A 27,467-nucleotide genomic window follows, 5' to 3' on the forward strand; every position below is an offset into this window, starting at 1 on the left:
TTTACTTCCATCCCTGGAATGAGGCCTGTAGCTCAGGAAGCCTCACAGTTTACCCATTCTCCAGTCCCTCCAGCAGCAGCTGTTTCAAGGTAAGAACCACCTGCCTATCACAAGCCCTACTGGCAATGACCTTGCTCACTTTCCTAGAGCATGAGAAGGATACCACACTGGGAAAGAGCCACAGGTAGCATGTCAAAGGGAGATACATGGCTCCTGAGCCATGGAGTATCAATGGTTTAAAGTGTACATTCCTCACAGCAGAAACAGAGCAGGAAAGAACATCTTAGAATATTTTATTCTGTGTTTAACAGTGCCTCAACCAACTTGGGAGAAGCAGCATATGAATACACTAAAAATAAACATATCTTCAACCTATAAAATAGCCAAATAGACGGTATTTTTTTTAAGAGACCAAGAAATTCAGACTGGTTACTTGAACTACAAAGAACCAACAATAAGGGTTTCCTTTTCTCACACACTTTTGTTTCCTTTTATCCAAGTTCAAAGCTCATTTTAAAAAAGACGAATAAAATACCAGTCACGTCATGAAGTATTACCTGACTCTCTCCTTGGGGTCACCAAAAGATTCTCGGAGACGTGAAAAGTCTGGATAAAAATGGGGAGAAGGGGAAATGACTTCTAGAAGACCAGAATGTATTTCGTTGGGGAACCTAAGAATGAGAATACATAAAGGTAGCCAATTGTCATTAAAAGGAAAATGCAATAAAAAACGTGTTTAATTGTGATATACCACAGGGGAAGGCAACACTAAAAGCTCTGGACAAAGCCTCCACAGAAGCAACTGCACTTTCAGATTGTTTTAAATGGAAGAACATTAGCAAGAACATTTTTTGCCATTTTGGAAATATCTCCCCCCTTAATGTTTTCAAAGTAGTTGAAGATAGATTTTTCAGCAAGATTTACACTTCTTTCCTTCATATGCACAGATTTTGAAAGATGCTCAAGGATGACTTTTTAAATGTTATTATTTGTGGATTACATATCAAATATATTGTCGAAGGCTTTCACGGCTGGAGAACAATGGTTGTTGTAGATTTTCCGGGCTGTACTGCCGTGGTCTTGGCATTGTAGTTCCAAGACCACGGCAATACAGCCCGGAAAATACATATCAAATGTTTTGATAACTAAAAAACAGAGGTGAATCGAAGAGTAGCTCCTTTTTCTAGCTGATCCTATTGCATCATAACCTAATTTCTCAGGGCCAAACTAGATAATATGTATGACACGAGTTGCAGACACATGTAATATAAAGGAACTAACATTCCCAAGCACTCGGGGGACTGGTTCAGCTTGAGAGTACAGTGCGAGCATGATGGGGAGAGAATTTCAACCTTCCCACCCATGCCATTTGATCCAGTCAGATCAAATGAAGCAGATTCATCACAGGGCTGGGAAACATGGTTTGGAGAAGCATCTATCCCAACTAAGTTTCTTTGAGTGGGTTGTGACCAATCACCATATTTTTAAAGTAACTGTTTGTTTTTGCTATATATGGGGGATTGCAAAAGAAAAGGTTCATTAATCCAATTATTGTTTTACAGACATTATATCACTATCTTTAGTTTTACTTCTCCTCAGAAGTACAAAGGTTTCTCTTTGATTTTTGTGCTAGTTTCTCCTGTCATGTTGGGGCAACTTCAATATTTTATTTTTGTCTCAGATATTAAAGCAGGTATCCCCAATCTTGTTGAACCTGTGGGCACTTTTGGAATTTTGAGGATGGGTAGTGGCCACCAAAACTAATGAGCTTTTAGAGGAGCAATCACAACATGGCTACCAAAGGTTTCTGAGGTCAATCACAAAATGTTTGGGAGCTTGCCAACCAAGCATCTTCCTATGATGGCTCTAGCTGTTACTGAATGAGTGCTCCAGGCAGACACAAACAACTTCTTGGGTTCTTCTGAACCATTCCCTACTTTTTTTTAAAGCAAAGCTTTTATTTAAAAAGAAAAGATATAACAATAGAACGTGCACAGAAATAGATACATGCACTACATTTGAATTTAATTTAAGCTAATAGAAAGATATATTCAGAATATAACAGCACAACTAAATTGTATAATAGCTCTCATCACCGCTGGCGCCACGGTTTCTGGTGTCTGCGGCCACTTGGGCACACACATAGTGTGCGCAAGCACCTGGGGACTGCGTGATGATGTCATCACATGGTGATGTCATCACACAGTAAAGGCGGGGCCATTGGCCGGCGGGTGGCTGGGGCAGTACGAGGAGGCTGCCCACGCTCCACACGCCGCCCCGGCTGCCTGCTGTCCCTGGCCTGCGATTGCTGCGCCTGCCCAGGGGCGTGTGGCAGCGGTGGCGGTGCTGCGGGGCTGGCCGGCAGCGGCGTGAGGCAGGCACGCCAGCTCCGTGGTGCGTGCCTCCGCCCCTGGCACCCCGTCCGGCACCCCCTCCGGCCCCGCAGCCACCGCCTCAATGGTGGCGCCGGCCCTGGCTTTCATCCCCTCTCTTTAGTTGCTTATACCCAAACTTTAATGTTAATAATTTTTAACCAGTTATTTCTCCTGTGTTTTATCTTTGTAGCATAATTACCTTAATTTATCTCAGTTTTAACCTAAATAATCAAATAAATCTTTCCATTTTTTCCAGAATACCACTACTGGTCTATTGTGCTCCTAGGAAGTTAATTTGGCCGTTGATACATATTTGCACCTCTTGTCTATCCAGTCTGGCATGTCAGGGCACAAATTTGTTTTCCATTTCACTGCATATAGTACTCTTGCAGCTGTTACCATGTACCAGAAAAGATCTCCCTGTTCTTTTGTAACATTCTTCAGTAAAATGTTTAGAAGCATATTTTTCAGGTTTAGCTCAAACCTGAGCTTGAGAATCTTCTGCATCTCTTCATGAATCTTTATCCAATATCTTCGTGCTTTCTTACATGTCCACCACATGTGATAAAGGTTGCATCCATGCACTGACATTTCCAACACTGTCCACTATAGTCCTTAGTAATTCTTGTAGTATACCATCTAAAGAACATTTTGTACCAGTTCTCTCTTAACAACTGACAAACTGTAAATTTAATATCTTTAGTCCATAAATCTTCCCATTGATTCATGCGATGGTTTCTCCAAAGTTTTTCATCCATTTTAACATACAGTTTTTAACTTGCTCCATTTCTGTGTGGTATTGCTGTAAAATTTTATAAATTTTCCCTAATAAATGCTTCAGGTCACCGCTTATTAATAATTCAAATTCTGTTTTTTCCCTTAAACTGCCAACTTCTTCGAGAGCTTGTTCTTTAAACCTCGATATTGTTTGGTGATACATCAACAACGGAATATTTTTCTCTTGAGGTTGAATTTCTTGCCAAGTTTTCACATTTCCTTGCTTGTCTATCATAGATTCATAGCTGAACTGATCAATTCTATTTCTTTTGGTGGCGTCACAGTGAGTGTTTATTAGTGATATCAGTGGCAAGATTGGTGGGCTCAAACTATTTCTGCATTTAAACCATATTTTAAATAGTCCATCTCTTAGTATATGGACCTTGTCCTGCTTTTGAATGAATTTTAGTGATTTCTTAAGCCATAAATAATTATGAATGCCCTCTTTAGTGTCAGTTGTCTAAAATTTGATGTGTCTTCTACTCAGATTTATAATCCAATCGGTTATCCAAACCAATGCTGCTGCCTGGCAGTACAGTTTAATATTCAGTACTGCCAATCCTCCTCGTTTTTTGTCATCCTGTAATACTTTAAATCTTATTCTTGGTTTCGTCCCTTTCCATACGAAGTCGTTTAATACTTTCTGCCACTTGTTTAAAATCTTTTGATCTTTATGAATTGGGTCCATTTGAAACAGAAAATTCAATTTTGGCAAGATATTAATTTTAACAGCAGAAATTCTTCCTAGCCATGCAATATTCAATTTTTCCCATATTTGCAAGTCTTCCGTAATGCTTGTCCACACTTTTTGATAATTATCCTTATATAAGTTCTCATTTCATGCTGATACATTTATTCCTAGGTATTCTGCAAGCTTTGTAGTGATAGCACAGTCTGTTATTTTTTCCAATCTCTTCTCATTCCTCTGTCATTGTCAAAAGTAACATTATTGTTGGGTTTTTTTTGTTCAGCTTATATCCAGAGAACTGTCCAAATTTTTAATATTTGTTCCAGTACATAAGTCAAAGAGTTGTTTTGATTTGTCACTGCTATAACCACATCATCTGCATAGCTTTTCATTTTATATCCCATTCCCTACATCAATGAGCTGGAGGAAAGTCAAAATTGGATCTTTGCTTTGAGGACAAGATAATTTTTTTATGAAGATGCAAACGGGCAGCAAAAAAGCCACTGGTGAGTGCCTTCGTCAAAGGTGCTATGTTGAGGATTATGGTGTTAAAGGCCCATCGTTTCAAGAATTTCACTTTGTTTAACTTTGCACGTGTAAAGTGCTTTCAAGTCACAGCTGACTTATGGTCAGCTTATAAAATCTGTAGTCTTCCTTGGTGGTATCCCATCCAAGTACTAACAAGGGCTGACTCTGCTTAGCTTCTGAAAATCTGGTGAGATTAGGCTAACCTATGCCATCCATGTCAAGGATTGTTTAACTGTACTTTTTACCCAACAAACCACACACCCCCACACACATACTTAATCTGCAGCCTGTAGAAGGGTTTTGTTGAACTGAAAAGCTTGCTCACTATTTTGTGTCTCTTTAGTTGTTCCTAATGAAGGATTTTGGACCAATATAGTTAACCTGCAATTTTTATCTTTCATATGTGTGTAAATATAATCAAAGTGAATATTCATATTACCTGAAGATCTCAATTTTTTTTAAAAAAAGTATCTGAACAATATACATTTTGACAATGTTTGATTACAAACAGCGTCATCCGTTGCCCTGTAATAAATCTCACCTCTCTTATTCAAGTGTTTACCAGACAAGAAAAAACAGAGGGATTCAGGAACAGAAGTAGCCTCTCAGGCTATGTTCAACTTCAATTTTTTTAAAAGGATTTCCTGTTGACAACCTTATCTGCCTTTAAATTAATCTTCTTTCTGCAATATTTGAACTGTGAATTCTTACTGAGTATGCATCTCTTTTACACAGAAACAACAGCTTTTTCCTCACAGCCATCAGAGCTGAAGACTGCACTTCTCTGCCTCATATTTCCTTCACATATACCCCTCCCCTACACTTCTGCTGATTCAATTTAAGGGATATAAAGAAAGCAGTTTTAGCGGGGAGTGGGGGGAAATCAAATCACTAAACAGATTAAAGGGCAAATTTGAGGCAATTGACAGAGGACCACTTTCTTAGTCAATGTCTGCCAATTTCATCAAGATCTATTATACAGTAAGACCTATTATCTTTTGTTAAGTGTGTATTTTTGCCAAAGGCCAAAAGGCAGCATGGAGAACAGCCTGACTTCACATGATAAAACACAAGCACTAAATTCCTTCTCAGCACTGAAAACAGAATGGTTCCCACTTCAGCAATTAAGGGAGCCATCTCTCATCACCTGTACAGTGGGGGCAGCAGAACTTGAGCTATTAGGTCACACCATCCATTTTCCAAGTCTTGATCTTAGCTGCTTCTATTAATAGGCAACACACAGAATGCAGGAATAGTAATGAAGTTGGGTTGGGGCTTCTTACATTATCATTATCTTCTATATTTTTTGTCCTTAGAGCTCCAGCGCTGCTCATTCTTGCCCACTGTCTCTTTCAAGCTTGCAAATAATTAAAAACAATCCACTAGGGTCTACTTTCCAAATCCTTAAAGGGGGAGGGGATGCCCAGAGCAACTGATTGATGAGAAAACCTGATGCTGCAAAAAGCCACAGAGTGTTCCAAGACAGAAATTAACTGGTAAGCCCACATGGAGCTCTGGATAAATCAAAGCTGCAGAACTAGGATATGATGGGGGGAGAATATGACCTCATGTTGTAAAGTGCACCTGGGAGGGGATGTTGACATCAGCCAGAATGGTACTAAACCCTGAAGCCTATATCTGACCTTAATTTGGTCTGGGTCAGTACTGCCTAATTACCACCCCCTTTTTCATGCTGTGAACAGACAGCAGGATACAGATAACAAGAACAGTGTTCCTGGGACTACTGTAAATCTAAGTCAGCAGTATCTGCCACACAGCCCACAAGCAGCATAAATACAGACCACAGGCCATGTAGCACATTCTGCTACTATAAATAATTAGTCCCCTGATGACCCTAAGAAATAGAGGGCAAAATAAATGGATACCATGATTGGTTTCACAGTTGATGCAGATTCACAGTTTTAACAGGCAAGGAAGAAACTGAGGTTAGCCTGCATGCATGTTTAAATGCACACACTTCAGATTTTTGAAAAGATCTTATTTAAAAGTATAACATTAACACAAAATATTTTATTTGTCCATTAAAGGAAAAACAAAGTATTTCTCCTATGATTAATCTGACATTATAGGAGAAAACTGCTTACAAGTTTTTGATATTTTCTGCCACTCCTGTTGTGTACTGCGGATCTGTCTGAAAAGGAAAATTAAACTGTGTGAAATAACATCTACACCCAAGTTGAAAAAGGCATCAGTACATATATTCTACATTTCAAATAAATACTCTCTAGCAATAATACTATACAAATCATCTGGATTATTACCACCTCTTGACAGAGCCAGTATGGTGTAGTGACTAGAGTGATGGACTGGGATCTGGCTGACCCAGGTTCAAATCCTCACTCTGCCATGGCAGCTTGCTGGGTGACCTTGGACCAGTCACACACTCTCAGCTTAATCTACCTCACAGGGTGTTGTGAGGATAAAATGGAAAAGAGGAGAATGATGTACGCTGCTTTGGGACCCCACTGGGGAGAAAGGTGGTGTATAAATGAAGTAAAATAAAAAACAAAATAAAACCCTGGTCAATATCTATTATTTTTACATCTCCTACTTCAGAATATGATATATCTGTCATACTCTATAGAAGTACTCTCCACAGCTTTAAACTGCTCCATAGGACAACATGCCTTCTGTCTTTCTACTCTATGACAACCTTTTTATCATAAATATACATTCCTGTTCTCCAGACTTTTAAATACTATTTGCTTAGTCACCTGTGGTGATTTAAGAATTACTGCCAAGAGACTAAATGTGAAAACTTAAAAAAAACTGGTTTATTTTCCCTTTCGGACATGAACAACTAACAAATATGAGTCAAACGTTTTTGTAAACTAGTAATATTGGTAAAAACACAATATTAAAAGGTGTAATTTTGCTGGGCCTGCAGGCAAGAAATGCCATTCTCCTTTATCATGTAAGGAACCTTCCTATTAGATACAGTTGTTAAGGAAGGCTCTGCTTATATATTTTGATTAGATATCAGTCTCTGGTGGTCAGCAGACTCTAAAATATTCTCAGTCAAAGAACTAATACAAGTGTCTTCCCCTCATTAGTATTCAAAAAGGAATGTTGAGCAGACTGTTACATTCCTTAGCCCTTGTACATATTGCTCAGACTCAAAATACAGTATTTAAAAAGTAGCCATTCATTACAAAAATTAAAAACACAAACTAGCAACCTCTTACATGATTATGCAACACTTGCTACAACATCAGTTGTTATCTTAACACCTTACGCTAGTTCAGTTCCTACAAACCTTGCCTCTGTGGCTAGTCCAGCACTCCAAACACCATTTCTTACTTGATCACTGATGGGTCTTCTTATGACTGATCTACAGAAAACATTACCTGATCCCATAATACAGTCCTGCTGCTACACAAAAAGTACCTAGAGAATTTATATAACAGCAAAGGAAATCTGGTACTGGTGTGGATACTCACACCACTGGGAGCTAACACATACGGCAAATAGTGTTATACAACTGGGGAACCCACAAGGACTTGCGGAGGCATTTAATTTTCTACTCCTCCACTATTTCCTCTTTCCCTTCCCTGAAAGACCCCATAGTTACTCTTTTCCTGCTTCCTCCTTTCCTTCCCACTCACTTTTATATACCCTCTTCCATCTTCAGCTTCCCTTCTCCTGGCAGCTGCCATCTAGGAAAATTATAGCTTGGTGTATGGTGCTGGTCACCATGCTTGACCCAGCTGCACAGCGGGAAATCCACATGGATTTGTGGGAGGTACCTCTCCAATCCCCTTCCCCACACTATTTCTTCTTTCACTCCTCCTGCTAATCCCTGTATCCTCACTTTCCCCTGCTTCCTTCTCTCCTAACCCACCAACCATCCAACCTTTTATCTGTCCCTCCATATTAAGCTATTTTATTATTTATTTACTTCATTTATACCCTTCCTTTCTCACAAATATGAACACAAAGAAGCTTACATCATTCTCCTTTCTTCCATTTTATCTTCACACCAACCCTGTGAGATAAATTAGGTTGAGATTATGGGACTAGCCCAAGGTCACCGAGTGAGCTTCCACGGAAGAGTAGGGATTCAAATGTATGCCCCCAAGTCTTCATCTGAAACTTAATCACTACATCACTTTGAGTTTTGTGGGATGGCTGCCCCTGAACAGTAGCAAGCAGCCAGTCCCAGGTAAGTAATACAAGTTGCATGGCAGCAAGTTGCCCAGTGGTTGATGCTGGCCCTAGCCCTGATGGGTTCTCCCTCAAAGGCCAAAAGAGCTCTGGAAATCCTCCTGCCTTTTACTGACAGAAATTCCAAGTCTGAAATATGCTAGTAATGGCAACTGAGGGTATTTGTTTCTTAAAGCTGCAAGTGCTCCTTCTAGCATTTTGAGGATTAAAAAAAACCCCAATGTATTTTTTTTAAGATTGCAGATTTTTCTGCAAATCTGGGGCATTTTTCAGGTCTTTAGAAAGATCTTTTTTGTCTGCTCATACTTCCAATCTTTGGATTCAAGTATCGAAAGATTTGGCTGTTTTGAGAATTATATATTTTGACAAGCAGGGGACATGCAAGGACTTGCAAGGGGGCATCTCATTTTCCCTTCCCCCACATCATCTTTTCCTTTCCTGACTTACTCTTAGCTTCTCCCCTCTCTCCAGGCAGCCTCTCCCATATGGCCCAGTTGGGTCGTGCTAGCTGAGCTGGGCCCAGTTACACAGTGGAGAACCTACAAGGACTTGTGGGAACGTGGGTACTTCACTTTTCCCTATATCCCCTTCCCCACTCTATTTCCTCCTTCCCTTGTTCTGGCACCCTTTATATACTCACCTTTCCCTACATCTTCTCTCCTTCAAACTCATTAAACAACTTACTTTTTAGCTGCCCCCCCGTATTCATCTATATTTCTGAATGTACTTCATTTATATACTGCCTTTCTCTACAAAGCAGCTTACATCATACTCCTTGCTTCTGTATTATCCTCACAACAACCCTGAGAGGTAGGTTAGGCTAAGAGTGTGCGACTGGATCAAAGTCATTCAGTGAGCTTCCACAGCAGAATGGTGATTCCAACCTGGGTCTCCCACATCTATTTTGAAACTCTAACCACTACACTACAGTAGCAAGAAGCCAGGCCTGGATGAATCATGCAAATCACAAGATATCAAGTTGCCCTTTCCTGACAGAAACCAAGCCTGGAATACTAGCTAAACTACTATGGTTGCATTCAGTTAAAGCTACAGGTGCTCCTTTTATCATCTTTTTTTTTAACACCCTGATGTATTTTTTTAATTCAGATTTTTCTGCAAACCTGGGGCATTTTTCAGGTGTTTATAAAGACCCCGTCATGGCTCCAGTCTCCAGATTTAAATATCCTCAGATCAGGGCAACTTGGCTATTAGTATATAAGATATCATAGTGAGGCACACAGAATCACCAAGGGACAACATGAGCCAGCGTGGTGCAGTGGTTAGAGTATTGGACTGGGCCTCAGACATAAAATCCTTGATCATCATGAAACTCACTAGGTGGCCCTGGGCCTGTCACTAACAGGGTTATAAGTGAGGATATAATGGATGAGAGGTCCATGAATAGCACCTTGGAAAAACAGAGGGCATACAATGCACTAAAATAAATACACATTATCATCTTCATCATATGGATCAGATAATGTGTAGGCTAGATTTAAAAGGAGGGGATCTGAATTAAGAACAGTATCACATTGATTGTATTTACTCTCCCTATAACATTCTATGGACAGTGAAGCATACTATATTCTTAGAAATCCCTGAGATATTATTCCTTGTAACACCAAAGATTATTGCAGCCTAGACTATTCTCCATATCTAAGTCTTCAGCAAAGTGTTTTTAGAAGCAGAAATTTTATTGATCTATTCATTTAAAGGAAGGTGGAATGGCAGGGGTTTTTTCCCCAAAAAAGATACATGAGAATTATCAAACAAATGAACACATATTTAACTGTTTCCAGTTGATCATTTCTTTACAATTCTCATAAAAGATTCACTAGTTAATTACAATGGAAAATGGAGACCTTAAATGCCTTGCCAGTACTCAGGGCACACCAATCAAATCCCCTAAGGACTGCTTGACATGTCCCCTTTTCAACAGAGTTTGACCTTCACTCATTAAAAGCATGTCAGTGTTAAAGCAAAGGGCAGTATGTCTTCTCTACAGCAAGAAGCCGATGCATGCAGCAGCTTCCTAATATATACATTAAATGCCAAAGAAAGACTCGGGCAAACATCCTTTCCCTTTGCAAAAATTTTAAAAATCCTCAAACATGAGAAGCAGCCTTGAGTTTTGCAAACAAAGTTTTGCTAAGCAAAAGACTATTATTTTATGAATAGCAGTTATTAGGTCTTAAAGGTGGCAACTTTCTTCTGAGAAACAACTGCAAAGGACTAAAAAATTCGAAACCAAAAATGCCATCTATAAAAAAAAAAGCTTATGCTGATAAAGGAAATCTGCAAGATGACATAAATCGCTGAGATTCCCTCAGCAATATCATATCACTGAAAACTCTTTTGCTCCTCAAAGGATTTTTGGAAAGAAAGGCTATTTCAAGCCCATGATAAATACGCTCAGTAAGGGTTGTCATGGAGGTGGAAGAAGTCATATAAACCACAAGACAAAACATAGCTATCATAGATTAAAGTGCTGGGGTCATGGTAACTCCAGAATTCAAGAGTGAATACGATGAAGGGTATCAGAGTAGCAAAATGCATAGTCTTCACTTTAAGCCAAGCCTTTCTTGGGATGCCAAGCAGGTGGTGCAGCAAATACACATAAACCTGCAAGAACGTGGCAGTTTCTGCCAGACCTCTTTTTAAAACAATTCAGTCAACAGCTGCCTAACATTCTGTAAGAACAAGGGTCAACAAGCAGAATGTAATTTAAATTAAAGTGATGTACACAAGTGCCATCTTGGCAACGGCCGTGCAGCCTTCTGCGAACGTATTGACCCTCCACAGCTGAGTGGATCCAAACATTGTTTCACTTTGGAAAACAGCCTGCTGGGCCCCACAGGCGGGATGTGCCCAATGATCCTTGTCGGACAGCAGCCCAAGGTTGGACTTATCTCTCTGTGCCAAAGGAGAAGTTGGCCCCTTGCCATGCAGAGACACATCCTGCTGCTTTATGACTACACACAACTTCCTGGATCCATACCAAGTCCCTCTCAAATAGACAATAAAGGGATGCAGAGCTATCAAAGCTGGTTAGAGGTGAAAGGCTCATTTTACCTCAGCTATCAGGACAACAATGACGGAGTCTTCTTTCTCCTGCTGGTTGAGCTCTGAGATCAGAGAGCTTAGGGTATCTGTAAGGTAGGAGTGCACCTCCCGTTTGACACTGGGGATTCCCATCACTACGGATACTGTACAGGAACAAAGCAACACGTAATTACAGTGAATTTGCTGACAACCAAACACATGCTTACTGTTGCAGCCCCTTGTATCCACAAGAAGGCCAGAGTGAAGGTCAAGAGCAAAACACATTACTGGGGAGTGAATTCTCATCCCCTGGGTAATGGGAGCCACCACCAGTTCCTCTTAACTAATCCTCAGCTGAGATATTAAGGAACAAAGTCTCTAGTCCTACTGGGTGTTAACCAAGAAGTAAACTCAGCAGGGTAGGATGCCTGCAGGCTGTGTTCCACACAAAAAACTGAATTAGATAGCTGTAACCAAATATGCCAAAGTATTGGATTTATATTGAAGCTCAATACCGAAATAACACCACAGAAGTATAATTAATAAAATTTATTAAGAAGTGTGCAAAAGATTACAAATACAGAAACTGTACAAGAGAGGAAAGAAACTAATCAAACTAAATAACTAGTCTAAAATACTGTACAGGCTTTGGTCCCCCGATGCAGATGTTACCTTGTCAGACCAGAAGCACAAAAGTCCAGATAGGACTCCAGAGTCAACAATCCAGAGACAAAAGTCCTGGGCTGACACAAACCTGATAGTTAAGTCCAGAGCACAGAATGGCATGTAAGCAATCTGAATAGAAGCAAGACCCAAACTAGAATGAAGGTCCTTGTTTTATGCCAGGTGGCCCGCAGCATGGCCTGTTTCTGCCTGACCAATCAAGGGGTTTGGCTAGGACATGCAACCACATTCCTCTGCAACTGGAGCATATTCCCAAACAAAGCAACTTACCATCCCCCAGGTTTGTTGCACTAATGAGATGGGGCGTGAGTAGAGATCGGCATGAACCAGAAAAAAACCGAAACATGTGGTTCACGGTTCGTCAAATTTCACGAACCACGAACCACAAACTTTCACGAACCTGCCCCTGGTTTGCGAACCGGTCCATTTGGTTCATGAAAATCGTCACTTCCGGGTCAGCAAACTGCCACTTCCGGGCCAGCAGAAGGTCACTTCCAGGCCAGCAAAGTTCACTTCCAGGTCAGCAGAAGGTCTGCAGGAAGTCCATCCCCTGATGCCTAGGAAACTGATTGATTGGTACCAGGCTGTCTGCAGTGATGAACCAAAAAACGAACCAAATGAACCAGCCTAAAAGTTCGTGGTGGTTCATCAGAAATGGGATCTGATGAACCGTGGTTCGCGAACCATGAACCGGCCTGGTTTGTGCTTAATTTTGGTTTGTATTTTGGTTCGTGCCCATCTCTAGATGTGAGTGTAAAACTCCCTCCTGGCCTCTTGCCTTGGAAGCTCTTTGATCCCATGATCTCATCTGCACCTCTGTGCCTCAGTTCCATCTCATCCCTTATCTCTCTGAGAACTACAAAGTCATAGCGACTAATTTTCCAGAGAGGGGCCTTCTGTAGCCTGAATCAAAGATTCGAAAAGCCAAGAAGGACTAAAAGAGGCCAATTTCTTGACACTAACACTCCTTCCTGTTCTTGCTGTTTTCAGTACAGTTCTCCATGTGTGGAGGAAAATGAACCAGTACCCCCAAATTCCGTACAGATGGATGTAAAGTGTCAGTCACTACAGTGATCACAGAACCGATGTTAGCACAGGAACATTCAATACTGCATTGCTCCTGACTGAAGGAGAATATGTCATATACCTTCCATGCTAGGTTAAGACTTCAAAGAATCAAGAGCAGATGACTTCAAACATGCCTTCAGGGGATGAAGTTTATTTTAACAGACAAAGCATGAGGCACATGAGGCAACAGAGCCTCAAAAAGGTGCAGTCATGCTCTCTCTCCTTTTTCAATAAGGTAGCATTGGCAGTGCATCCCTGAGAATGTTTCTCTCTAGGGACATTATTAATGCCTGTGACCCATAGATACATATCATTCATGCTCAACCTGTGCAGATCCTCTGCGGGAAATTGTGAGTTGAGCCCAGATGACAGAATTCACAGAAGCAAAAAGAGCAAAGCCTGTGCTGTGTTTTTTCCAAAAACTTCCATCTGCATTTCCTGTTTAATGCAAGCATACAGGTACACTGGAGCACCAGAAACTTCTGTGCAGAAATGTTCTTGGTGTGAAATAGCAAGTCATTTTCTAGGGCCAATCAAAGCACAAGTATCATGCAAACCCTTCAGGGCCAACACACATTATGGCTGCCAGATGGAAGTCACTTTCAAATTGCCCCATCTGGGTGACTGTCATCAAGGGCCTTGCCCTTGCAGAAAGATCAGTTTTCTCCATACCAGTGCAAGAGTCCAAAGGGAAACATTTGCATTGATATGGCCTCAACCACATAAAAAGCTGCTACACAGTCTACTCCTTGATAACAGCTCCCCTGGCAACTGAAAGTGACCTCCACCTGGCAGCTGTAAGATGTAAACCAAAACCCAATTCACTGATCCTGAGATTACAATACAACAAACAACCTTAATGAAGTTAACATCCTTGCTTGTCTTGACAATCCAGTTAGGACTGTGAGAGAGTAAACATGGATCAGCCAGAAGGTGAAGGTAAGTGACCTAAAGAGCAGCAAGCCACATCACTTACCTCCAGTGCGCCCCTGTCCTACATGCACAGCAGGCTGCAGGCTGTTCTCCTTTGATAGCAAATGTGGCAAATGATGAAAGATGGTGGGGAGATGCAGCACATTCTTGTTAGTGATATTCCACAGTTTTAATTTTGTTTCGTCTGAAAAACAGGCGAGTGACACCTTTTTATAAGATTGTAATGGAGAGACTGTGAAGTTTGAGAGACTTACCCACTTCACAGCACCATCTGCCCAGCCCAGATTATCACTTAATCAGCCCAGTCATCTACACTTGCACCCACTAATCCCATTAAGTTTATCAGGAAGACTTGAGAAGGATGAACATGCCCTCCCTTGAAATCTTTTGAGACGAGGGAAACAAACCCTTGGCTAAGCATTTTTGCCTTTTCTCCAAAACTTGTGGCCCTGATTTTGCAGAGTTAGTTACTAAATCTGTGCCATTCTGGGAGATGCTCTTGAAACTTCCAGTGTGTGTATTTAAACAAAAATAACATGTATCTGGGCACATAAAAGCTAGCTGTCGTAAGAGACAAATTGTTATAACTTATTTAAAAACCGGAAGTATTAATCTCTCATTTTGAAATGAGATTCTGTATGTTTATCGATCACAATTGTGCACCTTTATAAATAAAAAATGTACAGAAATAGCCCTAAACATGTTCCATATGCAGCCTTGCTGAGGTGGTATGCCACTACCACCAGGGGTCATGGAAGCAGCAGAAAAACCACACATTGAAATTCAGCTTCCAACCCAGTCTAGCCTGTGTACAGAAGGCCTTTGGTACAGGAAGGAGCACCGTTTTCCAGACCACCTATGGCAAGCACCTTCCTAGAGTCACTGTAAAGTGAAAAAGCAGGCTTAGAAAGCACGAGAAGAGGGTCTTTTCCACATAGGTTATCTGTTCTGGGTGCAATGCTGTTGAGAAGTGGATTTTCCTTCTGCTTCCCCACAGCATTGTGGTACATCTGTGCACTTGCAGGGCTTCCCCTAGCTTTCCTGTGATCTTTCTCAAACCTACTTTGCAGTGTAGTTCTGGAAAAGACTGCAGTAAAGCCTGGATGGTTGTCATATAGGTGGGAAAATTCAGATTTTCTCACTACACAGCAGCGATTTTCCCTGAAACTGTTCCTGCAGTGGTCATTTCTGCTTGTGCCAACGGGGGGCTTTTAAAAAAATCAGCAACTGAATATTGTTATAGCAATGTACCATTATACCAATGTGTGTAACAGATTCTCTGAATTCCCAGCGTTCATTTTTTTAAAAAGAGAGTAAGTCTGTAGCCCCTTCTATTGTGCAGATACAATGAGGAATGTGTTTCTTCACAACAGAAGGGGCTAGAGACTTACTTTTTAAAATGAAAGTTGGTACTTTAGAGAATCTGCATATTAGTATAATATAATATGCATAATATATGCATATTAGTATAATAATATAGTGATATAGCAATATTGAACTGGCAATTTTTAAAAAAAAATTGAAAAGGCTCCAGCAGCCTAGGGGAATGGGGATGGCTACTGCTTGAGACTGGGACAGGGAAACTGTGGGGAATCACAGGAGCTGTGGGCAGCAGGGGATGAGGAATGGGCGGGGAGGACAGAGGTCAGAAGTCTAAATACACAGGGGTAATATTTTTACCAAAATGTCACATATTTCTGACAACAGCTGGGTAATTCAGATTACTCTTATGTTTCAGAGGATTAGGGAAAAATCATCCCATTCACATAAAATGGTTAGTATACCAAGAGGGAAAAGTTTATTTCCCACACACTACAAATAATGTTTTTCAGAGACCATTACATGCTCAGCACTGCATCCCTATAGTAAATCTCCCCTGGGACACATAGAATGTCTGAGGTACTACAATGGATGTGTGCTCCTCTCCACCATTTTCATGTATCATGAGCTCATCCTTGTTTAAGCCTGATTTACCAGATAAGCTGCTCCACGTCCGGTTTATATCCCGCAGGGCCTGTTTCTCGGAGATGGCTCGCTTTATTTCATCTAGGACTAGGTTCAGCTCCTTGGACCGCTTGAGGCTCTCCTGTTCTGCAGCATGCAAGCGGTCTCTTAGTGCTAGGAACTCTCGCTGATAGATATCCACAACATCACCTGCAGAGAAGGAAAAATACTGTATCCTTTTTCTGCCGCAAGAGCAAGAGAGTTTCATACCAAAGTCCAATTTTTGCTCAAGGGGTATGGGGAAGGAAGGGATAAGGAAGAGAACATCCTGCTCTGGGAGCTAATTTGGAAGAGGGAAGAAACTCTTGGATTTATCTAAATGTATATTCAAGCAATTGTGGGTCTTGCAACTCTTTTAAATATTTACATGTTCACACCTGTATTGTGATTTATAGCCTTTGGGCAGGAGTTCTGAAATGTTAGGAGTAGCCAGAAGCAAAGTCACAGTTAAATGGTTTACATATAAACTAGGTTCCTTTGAAAGTCACCTTGAGGTGGAAGCTTGCGGGATAATACACAGAATCACTCACTTTGTTAAAAAATTTCCAGCAGAGGGAAACATTGGTTGAGCATGTCTCACCTCATAGCAGCAGTATATATAGTCAGACTGAAGTAAGGGTTAGTGTGGGACTGAGAAAGGTAAGACCCAGGTTCAAATTCTTCCACAAAACTCATTCGGTATGCTTGGACCAGTTGCTCTCTCACAGCCTAACCTACATCACAGGATTGTTGAAAGGATAAAACATAAAGGGAAGAACCATGTACACCACCCAGAGCTCTTTGGAGGGAGAGTAGAATAAAATATGATAGGTATAATATAGCTTAAGAAAGTAATACATCAGATTGGATCTGATTTATTTTTTATTATTTATTTATGTCATTTATAGTCCGCCTCTCTCACTGAGCCTCAAGGCAGACAACATAGTGTGAGATTAGTACAAGCAATATCAAGGACATTTCCATAAACAATGACATAGGATTTTACAAAGACATAGCATTAGCACAGATCCAATACAGGGTTGAAGAATTGCTGGAACAGATCATAATCAGCTCTAGGACTGATGTTAGATAACATGAAGCACAAGTAGTATACAGGAGAACATATTCAAAGCAACAGAGAATATGCAAGATAACATAGTGGTGAAGTCTATGGTCCCTAACTCATTAGCAAAGCATCTGAGACCCCCTCCCTACAATACTTCCCTCCTATCTGAGTAAAAAGCCTTTTTGAATAATTCAGTTTTGCATTGTTTGCAGAAAGCCAGGAGAGTGGGGGGCTCTCCTGACCTCCTCAGGCAGGCCGTTCCACGGGGTAGGGGCCACCACAGAGAAAGCCCGTCTATGGGCTGCTGTTGATTTCGCCCATGTGCAGGATGGCACCTGCAAGAGACCCTGTTCTGATGAGCGAAGCTGCCGTGGAGGAACATAGTGAGGGAGGCGGTCCCGTAGGTATGCTGGGCCAAGGCCATGAAGAGCTTTGTATGTAATAAGGAGAGATGGGCACGGAACGAAAAATATGAACCGCTCGGTTTGTGGTTCGTTAATTTCCATGGAACATGGAACACGAACTTCACGAACTCACCCAATTTCCAAATCGGTTCGGGGGGGGGGGCAACACCACAGGCAGCCACCAAGCTCTCCTCCCTCTCCCACTCTAGAGAAACTGAAACTAAGAATCACACGGCTTCCCGTATTTATGGGAAAAGCCAAGAGATTGAACAACACAGGAGCACTCTGGTTGGCAGAAAAACCTGCCTAACATGGACTTGGAAGAGATTGGTGTTACCATGGCTGCTGAAGGCCCATCTCCTCAGTTGCCTTGGAGATTCTAACCCTCCTCCCCTTTTCCTGGCTGGACAGGCTAGAGTGGCAGCTCTCTAGTTAGCAGAGACAGCTGCCAATCAAGCCTGGAGGCCTCAGATTGGGGGCAAGCTAAAGACTGTCACCGTTGCCTGGGCAAGGGAGTATTTGGTGCCAAAAGTGTCCGAACTGGCAGCAGATCAGTAAGAAAAGTTCGTTTGGTTAGGAAAAACATGATCCCACGGAACGCGTGGTTCTTTGACTACAAACTGGCCATTCTGTACGGAATTTTGTTCCATAGTTCATTTTGTGCCCATCTCTAGTAATAACCAATACCTTAAATTGAGCACGGTAACTGATAGGTAGCCAATGGAGTGAATGTAGAGCCCCTGAGGATGGGCGGTTTATAAATCAAAACAATAAATAAATAAATAAATAAATAAATAAACACATACACAAACAAACAAACGTAGGATGGGAGTGATGTTCATGCTCCTGCTCCTGATCAGGGTGGAAGAGGGGCATATCATATATTGATGTGCCCCATTTGACAATATTTAAGAGAGAAAGTAACAGAATGAATACTGATGTTTGTCATGCATGAACATTTCAAGAACTGCAAATGAATCACTGCCACAACGTTTACAGCCATAAACTGTATGTGTACACATGCATCGACACAGATGGTTTCACTGATGTCAACTGTACGGTTGATGCACTGAAACTGGTAATAGTGACTTTGTACCTAGCCCAGAAAAGTCTCAGTATTTTTATTAAAAACCTGTAGAAAAAGCAACCATTTTGACATCTGAAGGGATAAGAATAAAGTGGTAGACAGGAGGAAAGGGGACACCTACTTTTATCCCATTTTAAAACAAGCCTGTTTCTCAGAACTCCTCATAAACTACTGTTCACCCTCATTCATTCTGGCTTGCCTCTTCAGGCTTGGCAATTAGAGGAAACTGTGAGCAGCAAAACCAAGACTTGGGGGCGGGGAAATAGATCGGAGCCCATATTTGAAACAGGGAATGAGCCCCACCCCCACTACTAGTAGAAAGTTTCACGAGATCCCAAAAATTCAAATGTTATGCAAAGCAATGTTATTGTTATTACTATGGCAACTGGCACTCCTTATGCCAGCCATCAGAAAAGACTCAAAAATAGCCTGCCTGAACCACTAAAAAAAACCCTGAGCTTATTTTCCACAGTCCTAATGCACTGTGTACAAGCTGAAGTCCAAAATCCCAGCAGAAAGCAATCTAGCAAGAATAGAGAATAACCAAAGGGTCAAATTAAAATGCCAGTCCAAAGGCTCTGTAATTTTTTTTAAAAAAACTGTTTGAAGACTGAAGAACCAGGATTCCTACCACCACTGCCATCCAATACCACCTATGGCAGGCTAAGAGAGTCATGAAAGTCAGATCAGCAAGACACCTCCCCAGCTGTGTCCAAAGTACCAGCTGCTTCAAAAACAGACCTGCATCAATAATTAAGGAAAGGATACAAGACCTCAGATTGTCCCCTTAGACAGATGGCACAAGGCAGCTCTTGGGAAAACAAAATCAATTGATAGAGCAAGTATTTAATTATCTGGCTGTTAGGCATTTTCCTGAGCATCCTATCGGTAAGCCTCACTTCTGGTTAGCTCAAAGTACACTGCAGGCAAAGCTAACTGCGTATTATTTTCAGCAAGACCCAGAAGGCAGTGATGGACATGAAGCTGCTCCCCCAGCCCTGACGTTTATCTCCTACAGGCCTCGGTTCTAGTTTAGTTCCTCCCTCTCTGTCTTAACTCAGCCATGAGTAAAGACAGCCAGTGACCCTATATATGTACTGATGACACAAAAATCAGAAACAAAGCTTCTTCTTGGAAGTATTCACAGGCCCTGGTGAATCAAGTGATGGAGCCCAACAAGGCACTGAGCAGAAACAAAACTGCAGCAGAAACAAAAAGGTGAAGATGAGAAAAGAAGTATTTTCTGTAACTGATTAATTTCTGTCAAGAGCCCCTGCCCCACACTTTCAAAAAAGTGCCATTTAACGGTATCTACCCAGAAACAAAATATTCCTTACACTCTTTCTGACTAAAAAGTAGTAATTTTCATGGTAGATGTATGCCTGACCCACATGCTCATAGCCATCGTCACATTTTTAAGGCATTGCCTGAAGTGAATGCTACAGACCAGATACAGAATGGTCACAAAGCCCTCTATATTCCATCACTGGGACACAGTCTCTCAAAGAGAAGGTTTCCTATAAATCCACACTGGGCAAATCTATCAGTAAAGCTCAGCCATTTCCTTCCCTGCTTCCTACTAGCTTCAGCAGCTGAGAATGATTCAGATGTACAAAAAACAAGGCTTAGATTACCGTAACAACAAGCCTATTAGGAGCACAATATTTGGACAGGAAACTCCCACCACCATCCTTGCCCAGCTGTGTGCCAAAGTGAACATAGATTTACTATGTTTGGAATCATAAGATATTTACTATGTTCGAAATTATAAGATGCCTCTGGCATACATTTCTAACAACTGCCAAAAAAAAAAAGGTGGGGGGACCTAACTATTACACTTCCTACACAGTATTCAACAGGAAACAACAGGGAATGGAATCTTGAATTACTCTACAACTGACAGACAGAGGGTAAAGGCAGCCAAACTGGTCCAAAGCAAAATCCAAAACAAAAAGACATGTAAAAACAAGCAAAATAACACAAAAGTGTGCTCAAGTTTTCAAGTTCACTAAAACTGGTCATCAGGCTGGACTTTTGTTTGTTTGCTAGCTAGCTAGCTAGCTAGCGGGGATATTTCAGACTTTGCCTGTTGCCTGCATCCTGTATAGAATGCTAGACAGATCTGAGCAAGAAGTGCTAAGTGGAGCAGGAATCAGATTGCACCTCTGGCCTTCTGGGAAAAGGGACAACCCACCACACAAGGATGTTTTCAGTACAGAAAGGTTTGCTAAGGTAAGGTTTCAAGCAAGTTTATTTCAAACTGAAATCTAAAAGATCTCCCCTTTTTATAAGAAGCAGAGTACATGCACAGCCTTGCCATTGCTTTCAGAGATAGCTTTTATAGGCTACAATGTTGTTTGATTAGAAATTTGACATTTGTTCCTCAGATTAATAAAAGGGAACATTTCACAATCAGATAAATTACATAAATACTTAGCAGTCTAATTAATCTAAACCAGAAAAGAGCTAACTATCATCTCACAGACAGCAAAACTTTGCTTTCTCAGTTTCAGACAGGCTCTAAACTATTTTGGTTTCTGATGCCAAATGGTTTTTTTTTCTTTCCTCTGTTGCAGACATCTTAAAGGCTAAGGTTGTTGTTTTTTTTTAAATGTAGAGTCAATCCTTTTTTAAAAAACAAACAAAAAACTTTTCCTGAGTTTTATGTATGCTATATGTGTGAACTGTAAACAACAAGTCCGGGAATACACAATGAACCAACAGTTCTCCTTTTTTCTTATCAACAGTATATTGGTGCAAAAGTGCAAAGTGCAAATGAATAAATACAATATACAATAAATACAGTAAGATCTCCTGTTTCTTCTGTCCAAGTCGTTATGGAATGATAACAATGTCCATAGGGGATGCCGTGAAAGACCACAGTGGGGACCCAGCAATATACAAAATACAAACGGAGAGTCACAGTATTAGAAGGGGGGTGACCCCAGTCCAAGCTGAAGAGAAATCCAGATGTGCCGACGGGATTATGCGTGCATCTTATACTATTCCCGTTTCGTATAAATCATACTTCTTCCTGAGCACAATTAATCCTGGACTGTAACAAAAGTATAAAATTATGAAAATTCATAGAACAGTCATAAAAAATTCCATTATACATGTAAACACTATATACTTACTGGTCACCAATTTACTAATTTCTCCGATGTGACTGTAAGTTTTCCTCCCAACTTCAGTACATAACGAACATAAATCACGATTTTAATACAATAGACAAGAATCATACAATGAAAGGGCTCCCTTAAGTACGTTTTTATAAATTAGTTAATTACATCCATTAAATGATGTTTACATCTTAAAGGGCAGCTCAACTTACATACAACTTACATATCTGAACTGCCACCATAACCTTAGAGATCTTAAAATAACGGTAGTTGACATGATCCAGGAACATTCTACCAAGGACAGCCCTAGGAGACTATTGCAGCTTGAGACTAGATGGATTTTCAAACTTCGGAGTATAGCTCCTCGTGGGTTAAATAATGAAATGGACTACTCATGTTTTTTGGGATAGCATGCCTCAATGGATTTATTCACTATTTTTGTGTATTTAGGATTCCTTCTTTCCTTTATAGGATTGCCACTAGCCCACTAGTTGGGTTTTGTATAAATAGTTAATATGAAAAAGATTTATGTAAATCTATTGTAATCTTAATACTCCTTTGAATTGTATAATGCTGCCCTTCGGGTTTTTGGTTAAATCAGGTTGTCTTCCGGATATTGCTGTTTGTTATATTGTTTGATCTGTATCATTTAAGAATTTTGATATTCTTGTATGTAAGTTGTGTTGCCCTTTAAGATGTCATTTAATGGATGTAATTATGTCAATTAACTAATTTATAAAAACGTACTTAAGGGAGCCCTTTCATTGTATGATTCTTGTCCGTTGTATTATAGTCGTGATTTATGTTCGTTATGTACTGAAGTTGGGAGGAAAACTTATGAGTAGTCACATCGGAGAAATTAGTAAATTGGTGACCAGTGAGTATATAGTGTTTACATGTATAATGGAATTTTTTATGACTGTTCTATGAATTTTCATAATTTTATACTTTTGTTACAGTCCAGGATTAATTGTGCTCAGGAAGAAGTATGATTTATACGAAACGGGAATAGTATAAGATGCACGCATAATCCCGTCGGCACATCTGGATTTCTCTTCAGCTTGGACTGGGGTCACCCCCCTTCTAATACTGTGACTCTCCGTTTGTATTTTGTATATTGCTGGGTCCCCACTGTGGTCTTTCACGGCATCCCCTATGGACATTGTTATCATTCAATAACGACTTGGACAGAAGAAACAGGAGATCTTATTGTATTTATTGTATATTGTATTTATTCATTTGCACTTTGCACTTTCGCACCAATATACTGTTTATAAGATAAAAGGAGAACTGTTGGTTCATTGTGTATTCCCGGACTTGTTGTTTGCAGTTTTCACTATCCGGGGTTTTCCCTTGTTGTGCTCATATGTCTGAACTGTGGCAGATTTATGATTAAAATATCTGTAGCACTTCTAACAGCACCTGCCACCTTTTCCCCACACATTAATATTTTCATCCTTTAAAAAAAAAAAAAAGCTATATTGCGAGTTCATGAATTGTAACATCCAGTCTGAGAGTTGTGTATGGGCAGAATCACCAATGGTATTCGATGCTGAAAAATGAAGTACTTTCCCTCCAGTTACTGTGGTGCCCTAAAAGAGCTTTCTCCTTACACTTTCCAGGTCCCTCTGGAAGGTTAAATTAATCAGTTATTAGCATGGCCGCTTGGAAGAAGACTGGAACACTTGTACCAATATGGGGAGTCTCTGGCAAGGACTTCTAAGGGTATGCAGTAGCACATCACACAGCTGAACGGTACTCCTCACCACCACTACCTGCACCACTTCTGTCACCATTACACACACAGCACACAGACTCACCATACCGAACAGCTAAGAACACAAACAGCGGCCACAAACTGCACAAACACCTAGGAAGCCCAACACAAACACCAGAAATGCCAATCAGAAACCCACAGAAGCCAGCCCTCCACAGATCGTACTTTAAACGTCTGACAGGAAATGGGTGGTGGTGAGGACTGGTGACCAATCTGGTAACAGGCAGGAAGCCTTGCAGTCCAATCCACAGAAGATGCTAAAAAGGCTGGAGATGAAGTTACAGCAGGGAAAGAAATTGACCAATCACGTAATCACTAAAATATTGCTTTGTTGATACAGAACAAAACTGTGAAGGGGGAAAAAAATTAAAAGGTACGAAGCCCAGAAAAACGTGGTACCATCTGAAATACATAACCTGATCCACAAACACTGCATACAACTTAATTTGCTGTCTGGAAAAAACAACACCCCCAACTTGCCTACAAAATTATCGGGACAGAAACGCATTCAAACAGGGATAACATCACAGTATGAAAGAGATCTAGAACAGTCCCTCCATTTGAAAGCGTTTTTTCATGTGCTTAAAGCCGTCAGACTTCCTTGTAGAATGTATCTACCCTTCCTGCCCCCAAAGCATTTACATTTTCAGTGCTATGGGCCATTTTTCATATTGCTGCAGTATTGCTGTAAGCAATCCCTTGTCTAAAAACATAACATGGGACAAACCACTTGCATCTATTATGCTTAGCCATTCTCTATGCATTTGCATCTTTCTCATGAGCAAAGGATATGCCTGCTGCAGTTGATTTATGCATGATTTGTTCTCCCTGAGTACCACAAGTACCTTGAAAACTCTCCACCCGACCTAAGTTAGCACTGCACATCCCAGTTACGTAGTTATAAAGACAGTTCCGTATAAATAGGCACTAACCTAGCTACAATTACTTTAAATAATATAAATCACCATTTGGACAAACATTTCAGAGTGCTCTTTAAAGTAACCATTATCCCTCCTCCTCCATATTTATTGGGCCTCCTCCCCTCTTTGAATGTGCTTTTCCATATTCATTTTAACTTCCTAACCCACATTGCTCAGCAATTACATTCTTATTTCCCTCCTTTTCCTTTTTTCTCAGTTCATTAGCATTACTACTATACAATCCACAACTGCCCATGCACACATTTAGCATTATTCAGCTCCTGCACATGAAAAAATTAAAGTTTGTAGTCAACATTCAAGCAAAACCCACTCACCACAAGAGAAGAAATGATGAACAGTTAACATACAGAGGAAGAAAAAAACCCTAAATGCACATGATGTTTCCACAATTTTCACGTAGCACAGTTACCTGTGAGGGAACTGGTATAAAATGCATACATATACATATTATTCAAGAACTAAGCAAGGTGTTCAAGTAGAATTTTATTTTGTTTCCAAATATTTTACACAACCCCCAAGAGAAAGCAGAAGTCAAGTCACAGTTCAGTGGCTTCAAAAAAAGCCCCCATCCTCTTTTCTATCCCCTCATAGTAGAGTCAAAAGGGAAATGTTACTGATTATCAGTCATTAATGATCTGGCTGCTCCAGCGCAGCACTGCACCTTTCATTAAACCAGAGAGCTGGAGCACTGTCAGGGAGATTTCCTTTCATTAGCTGGAAATGCAGAAACTGTGAAACTGTGCCCAGCTTTAATGCTTCTAATCTCTAAGGACTGGAGCTCCCTTGTCCCAACCTCCTACCCTTGTCAAAAATTCAGTTTGTGAATTTACAGCAGGCCATTACTTACAGGAACTGCTATACTTATTACAGGTTAGCATACAGACAAAAAAAAATGTTGAAACAACAGCAGAAAACAAGAGGTGCCTTGCTGAGTCAGACCAGAGGTCCATCTAATCCAGCATCCTATTTCACACAAGAAAGTTGATGGCTAATAGATTCAAGACAGACAAAAGGCACTACTTCTTTACACAATGAACAAGTAAACTGTGGAATTCACAGCCATTGGATGTACTAATGGCTACTAAACTTGATGGATTCAAAAGATTCATGAAGGATAAGTCCACCAATGCCTACTAGCCATATGACTAAGAGAAACCTCTAAGTATGAAGTAGTGATATAGGGGGGGGGGATTTTCCTGGGTTTTTTCCTAAGGAGAAAGAAACATACATATACGCAACTCTTTCTTATCAAACCCATATTTATGTTTTTTTCTATAATAGCATAACAGCTGGAAGCACGAGACAGAGCTGAGTATCACCTTCATATTGATGAGAACTAAGCCCAAATCTCTGGATGACCTCTCCCACCAGCTTCATGTAGAGGCTCTACATGCAGGACAAGATGGAATCTTGTGGGACACTGTAGAACAGAGGCCAAGAGGTTCTACAGCAGCTCTCCAGCATCACCCTCTGAAACCTACCTTCAAGGTAAGACTGAAACCACTGCAGGACAGTGCCTCCTAGTCCTAATCCCAAAAAGCAGTCAAGAGGGAGACCATAATCAATAGTACTGAAAGCCAATGAAAGGTCCAGGAGAATCAGCAGGGTTTCACACACCCCATACATCTCCTGACACAGGTCTCCCACCAAGGTGACCAAGGCTATTGGAAAGGAGCCAAATCATCTGCTTCACCCAAGAATCCAGCCACCAAGCGTTCAATTGCCTTGCTCAAGAATGGTACGTTAGAAACTGGACAGTAATTATTCAAGTTTCCTGGGTCCAGAGGAGATTTCTTTAGGAGGTGGGCTTATTCCTGTGTCAAAGTAGGGGTGACCACCACTTCTCTCAAGGAGGCATTTATTCTCTCCTGGACCTAGTCTCTCCACCACCACCCCCACCGGCAGATTTTAGCAACCAGGAGGAGCAAGGGTCATTAAAACAAGTGGTAGATCTCTTCCAAGTATCCTGTCACATCCTCAGAATAAGCTGAAAGGTATTCCATACAACTGGAGAAGCCAGCACCATGGCACCACCTCATTCTAGCACTGCTAATGTAGAGTCCAAATTAAATATTTGAGGGAGATAACTGCAAACTGCCGCCTTCTATGTAAGCTTAGCACACATATCTTTTTTCTATCTTGAGAGGTAGGGACAAATAAAAGTTGAAAACAGAAAAGAAAAATTTTGTAGTAAAAAAAAGAAAGGGTGGTATTTGTATGGAAATATCCTACAGACATAACAGGACTAACAGTATATCTGAATATCAAGTTAAACTTCATAGAACTGAAAACATTGAATTCTTCAGATTGTATTAACCATGGACAAAATTAGTCACATTTAACCAATGAACACATACCTTTGAAAATATGTTGCATTTGTCTACAGTACACACAAGACTTATTATCTAATGCTGTAGATTACCTTACATTAAAATCTTCATTCTACACAAATCTTCAAATAAAATGTTTAATTAAAAAAATCTTAATTCTACATGTTTAGATTAACACCTTATTTTACAAATCATGTCACTTATTCCCCCAAGAGAAAGAATTTCATAGGACTTTCTTTCAGAGCTGCCAAACAAAGTTCCAGGGGAAACACCCCCTCCCCAGATTTTTTCTGTTTTTTTATCTCCTGGTATTTGCATTTCCAGTCCAGAAACAGCAAACCTCTGAATACCAGTGCTAGAAAGCAACATTAGGTATGGCCTCTATGGCTTGTTTGTTTCTTGCTGCTCCAAGACAGCTGGTTGCTGACTGTATGAATCAGGATACTGAGCTACATGGGCCACTGGTCTGATCCAGCA

At 40.6% G+C, this 27,467-nt stretch overlaps 1 protein-coding gene across 3 annotated transcripts in view; it reads right to left on the minus strand.

Moving 5' to 3' along the window:
- MGAT4B (alpha-1,3-mannosyl-glycoprotein 4-beta-N-acetylglucosaminyltransferase B) overlaps positions 1–27,467 on the minus strand; it is a 119,118-nt gene that overhangs the window by 35,282 nt on the left and 56,369 nt on the right. For all 3 annotated transcript variants that reach the window (XR_008596821.1, XM_054976064.1, XM_054976063.1), the window contains exons 2-6: positions 16,255–16,434; positions 14,324–14,464; positions 11,626–11,759; positions 6,474–6,520; positions 558–671 (exon numbers count right to left, since the gene is read on the minus strand). Coding sequence is in view for 2 of the 3 variants with exons in the window: in XM_054976064.1 (XP_054832039.1) it covers positions 558–671; positions 6,474–6,520; positions 11,626–11,759; positions 14,324–14,464; positions 16,255–16,434 (616 nt within the window). In the remaining variant the exon portion in view is untranslated. The remainder of the gene's footprint in view (positions 1–557; positions 672–6,473; positions 6,521–11,625; positions 11,760–14,323; positions 14,465–16,254; positions 16,435–27,467) is intronic.

This window comes from Eublepharis macularius, chromosome 4 (genome assembly GCF_028583425.1).
Source record: "Eublepharis macularius isolate TG4126 chromosome 4, MPM_Emac_v1.0, whole genome shotgun sequence".
In the NCBI taxonomy this organism is placed as follows: Eukaryota; Metazoa; Chordata; class Lepidosauria; order Squamata; family Eublepharidae; genus Eublepharis; species Eublepharis macularius.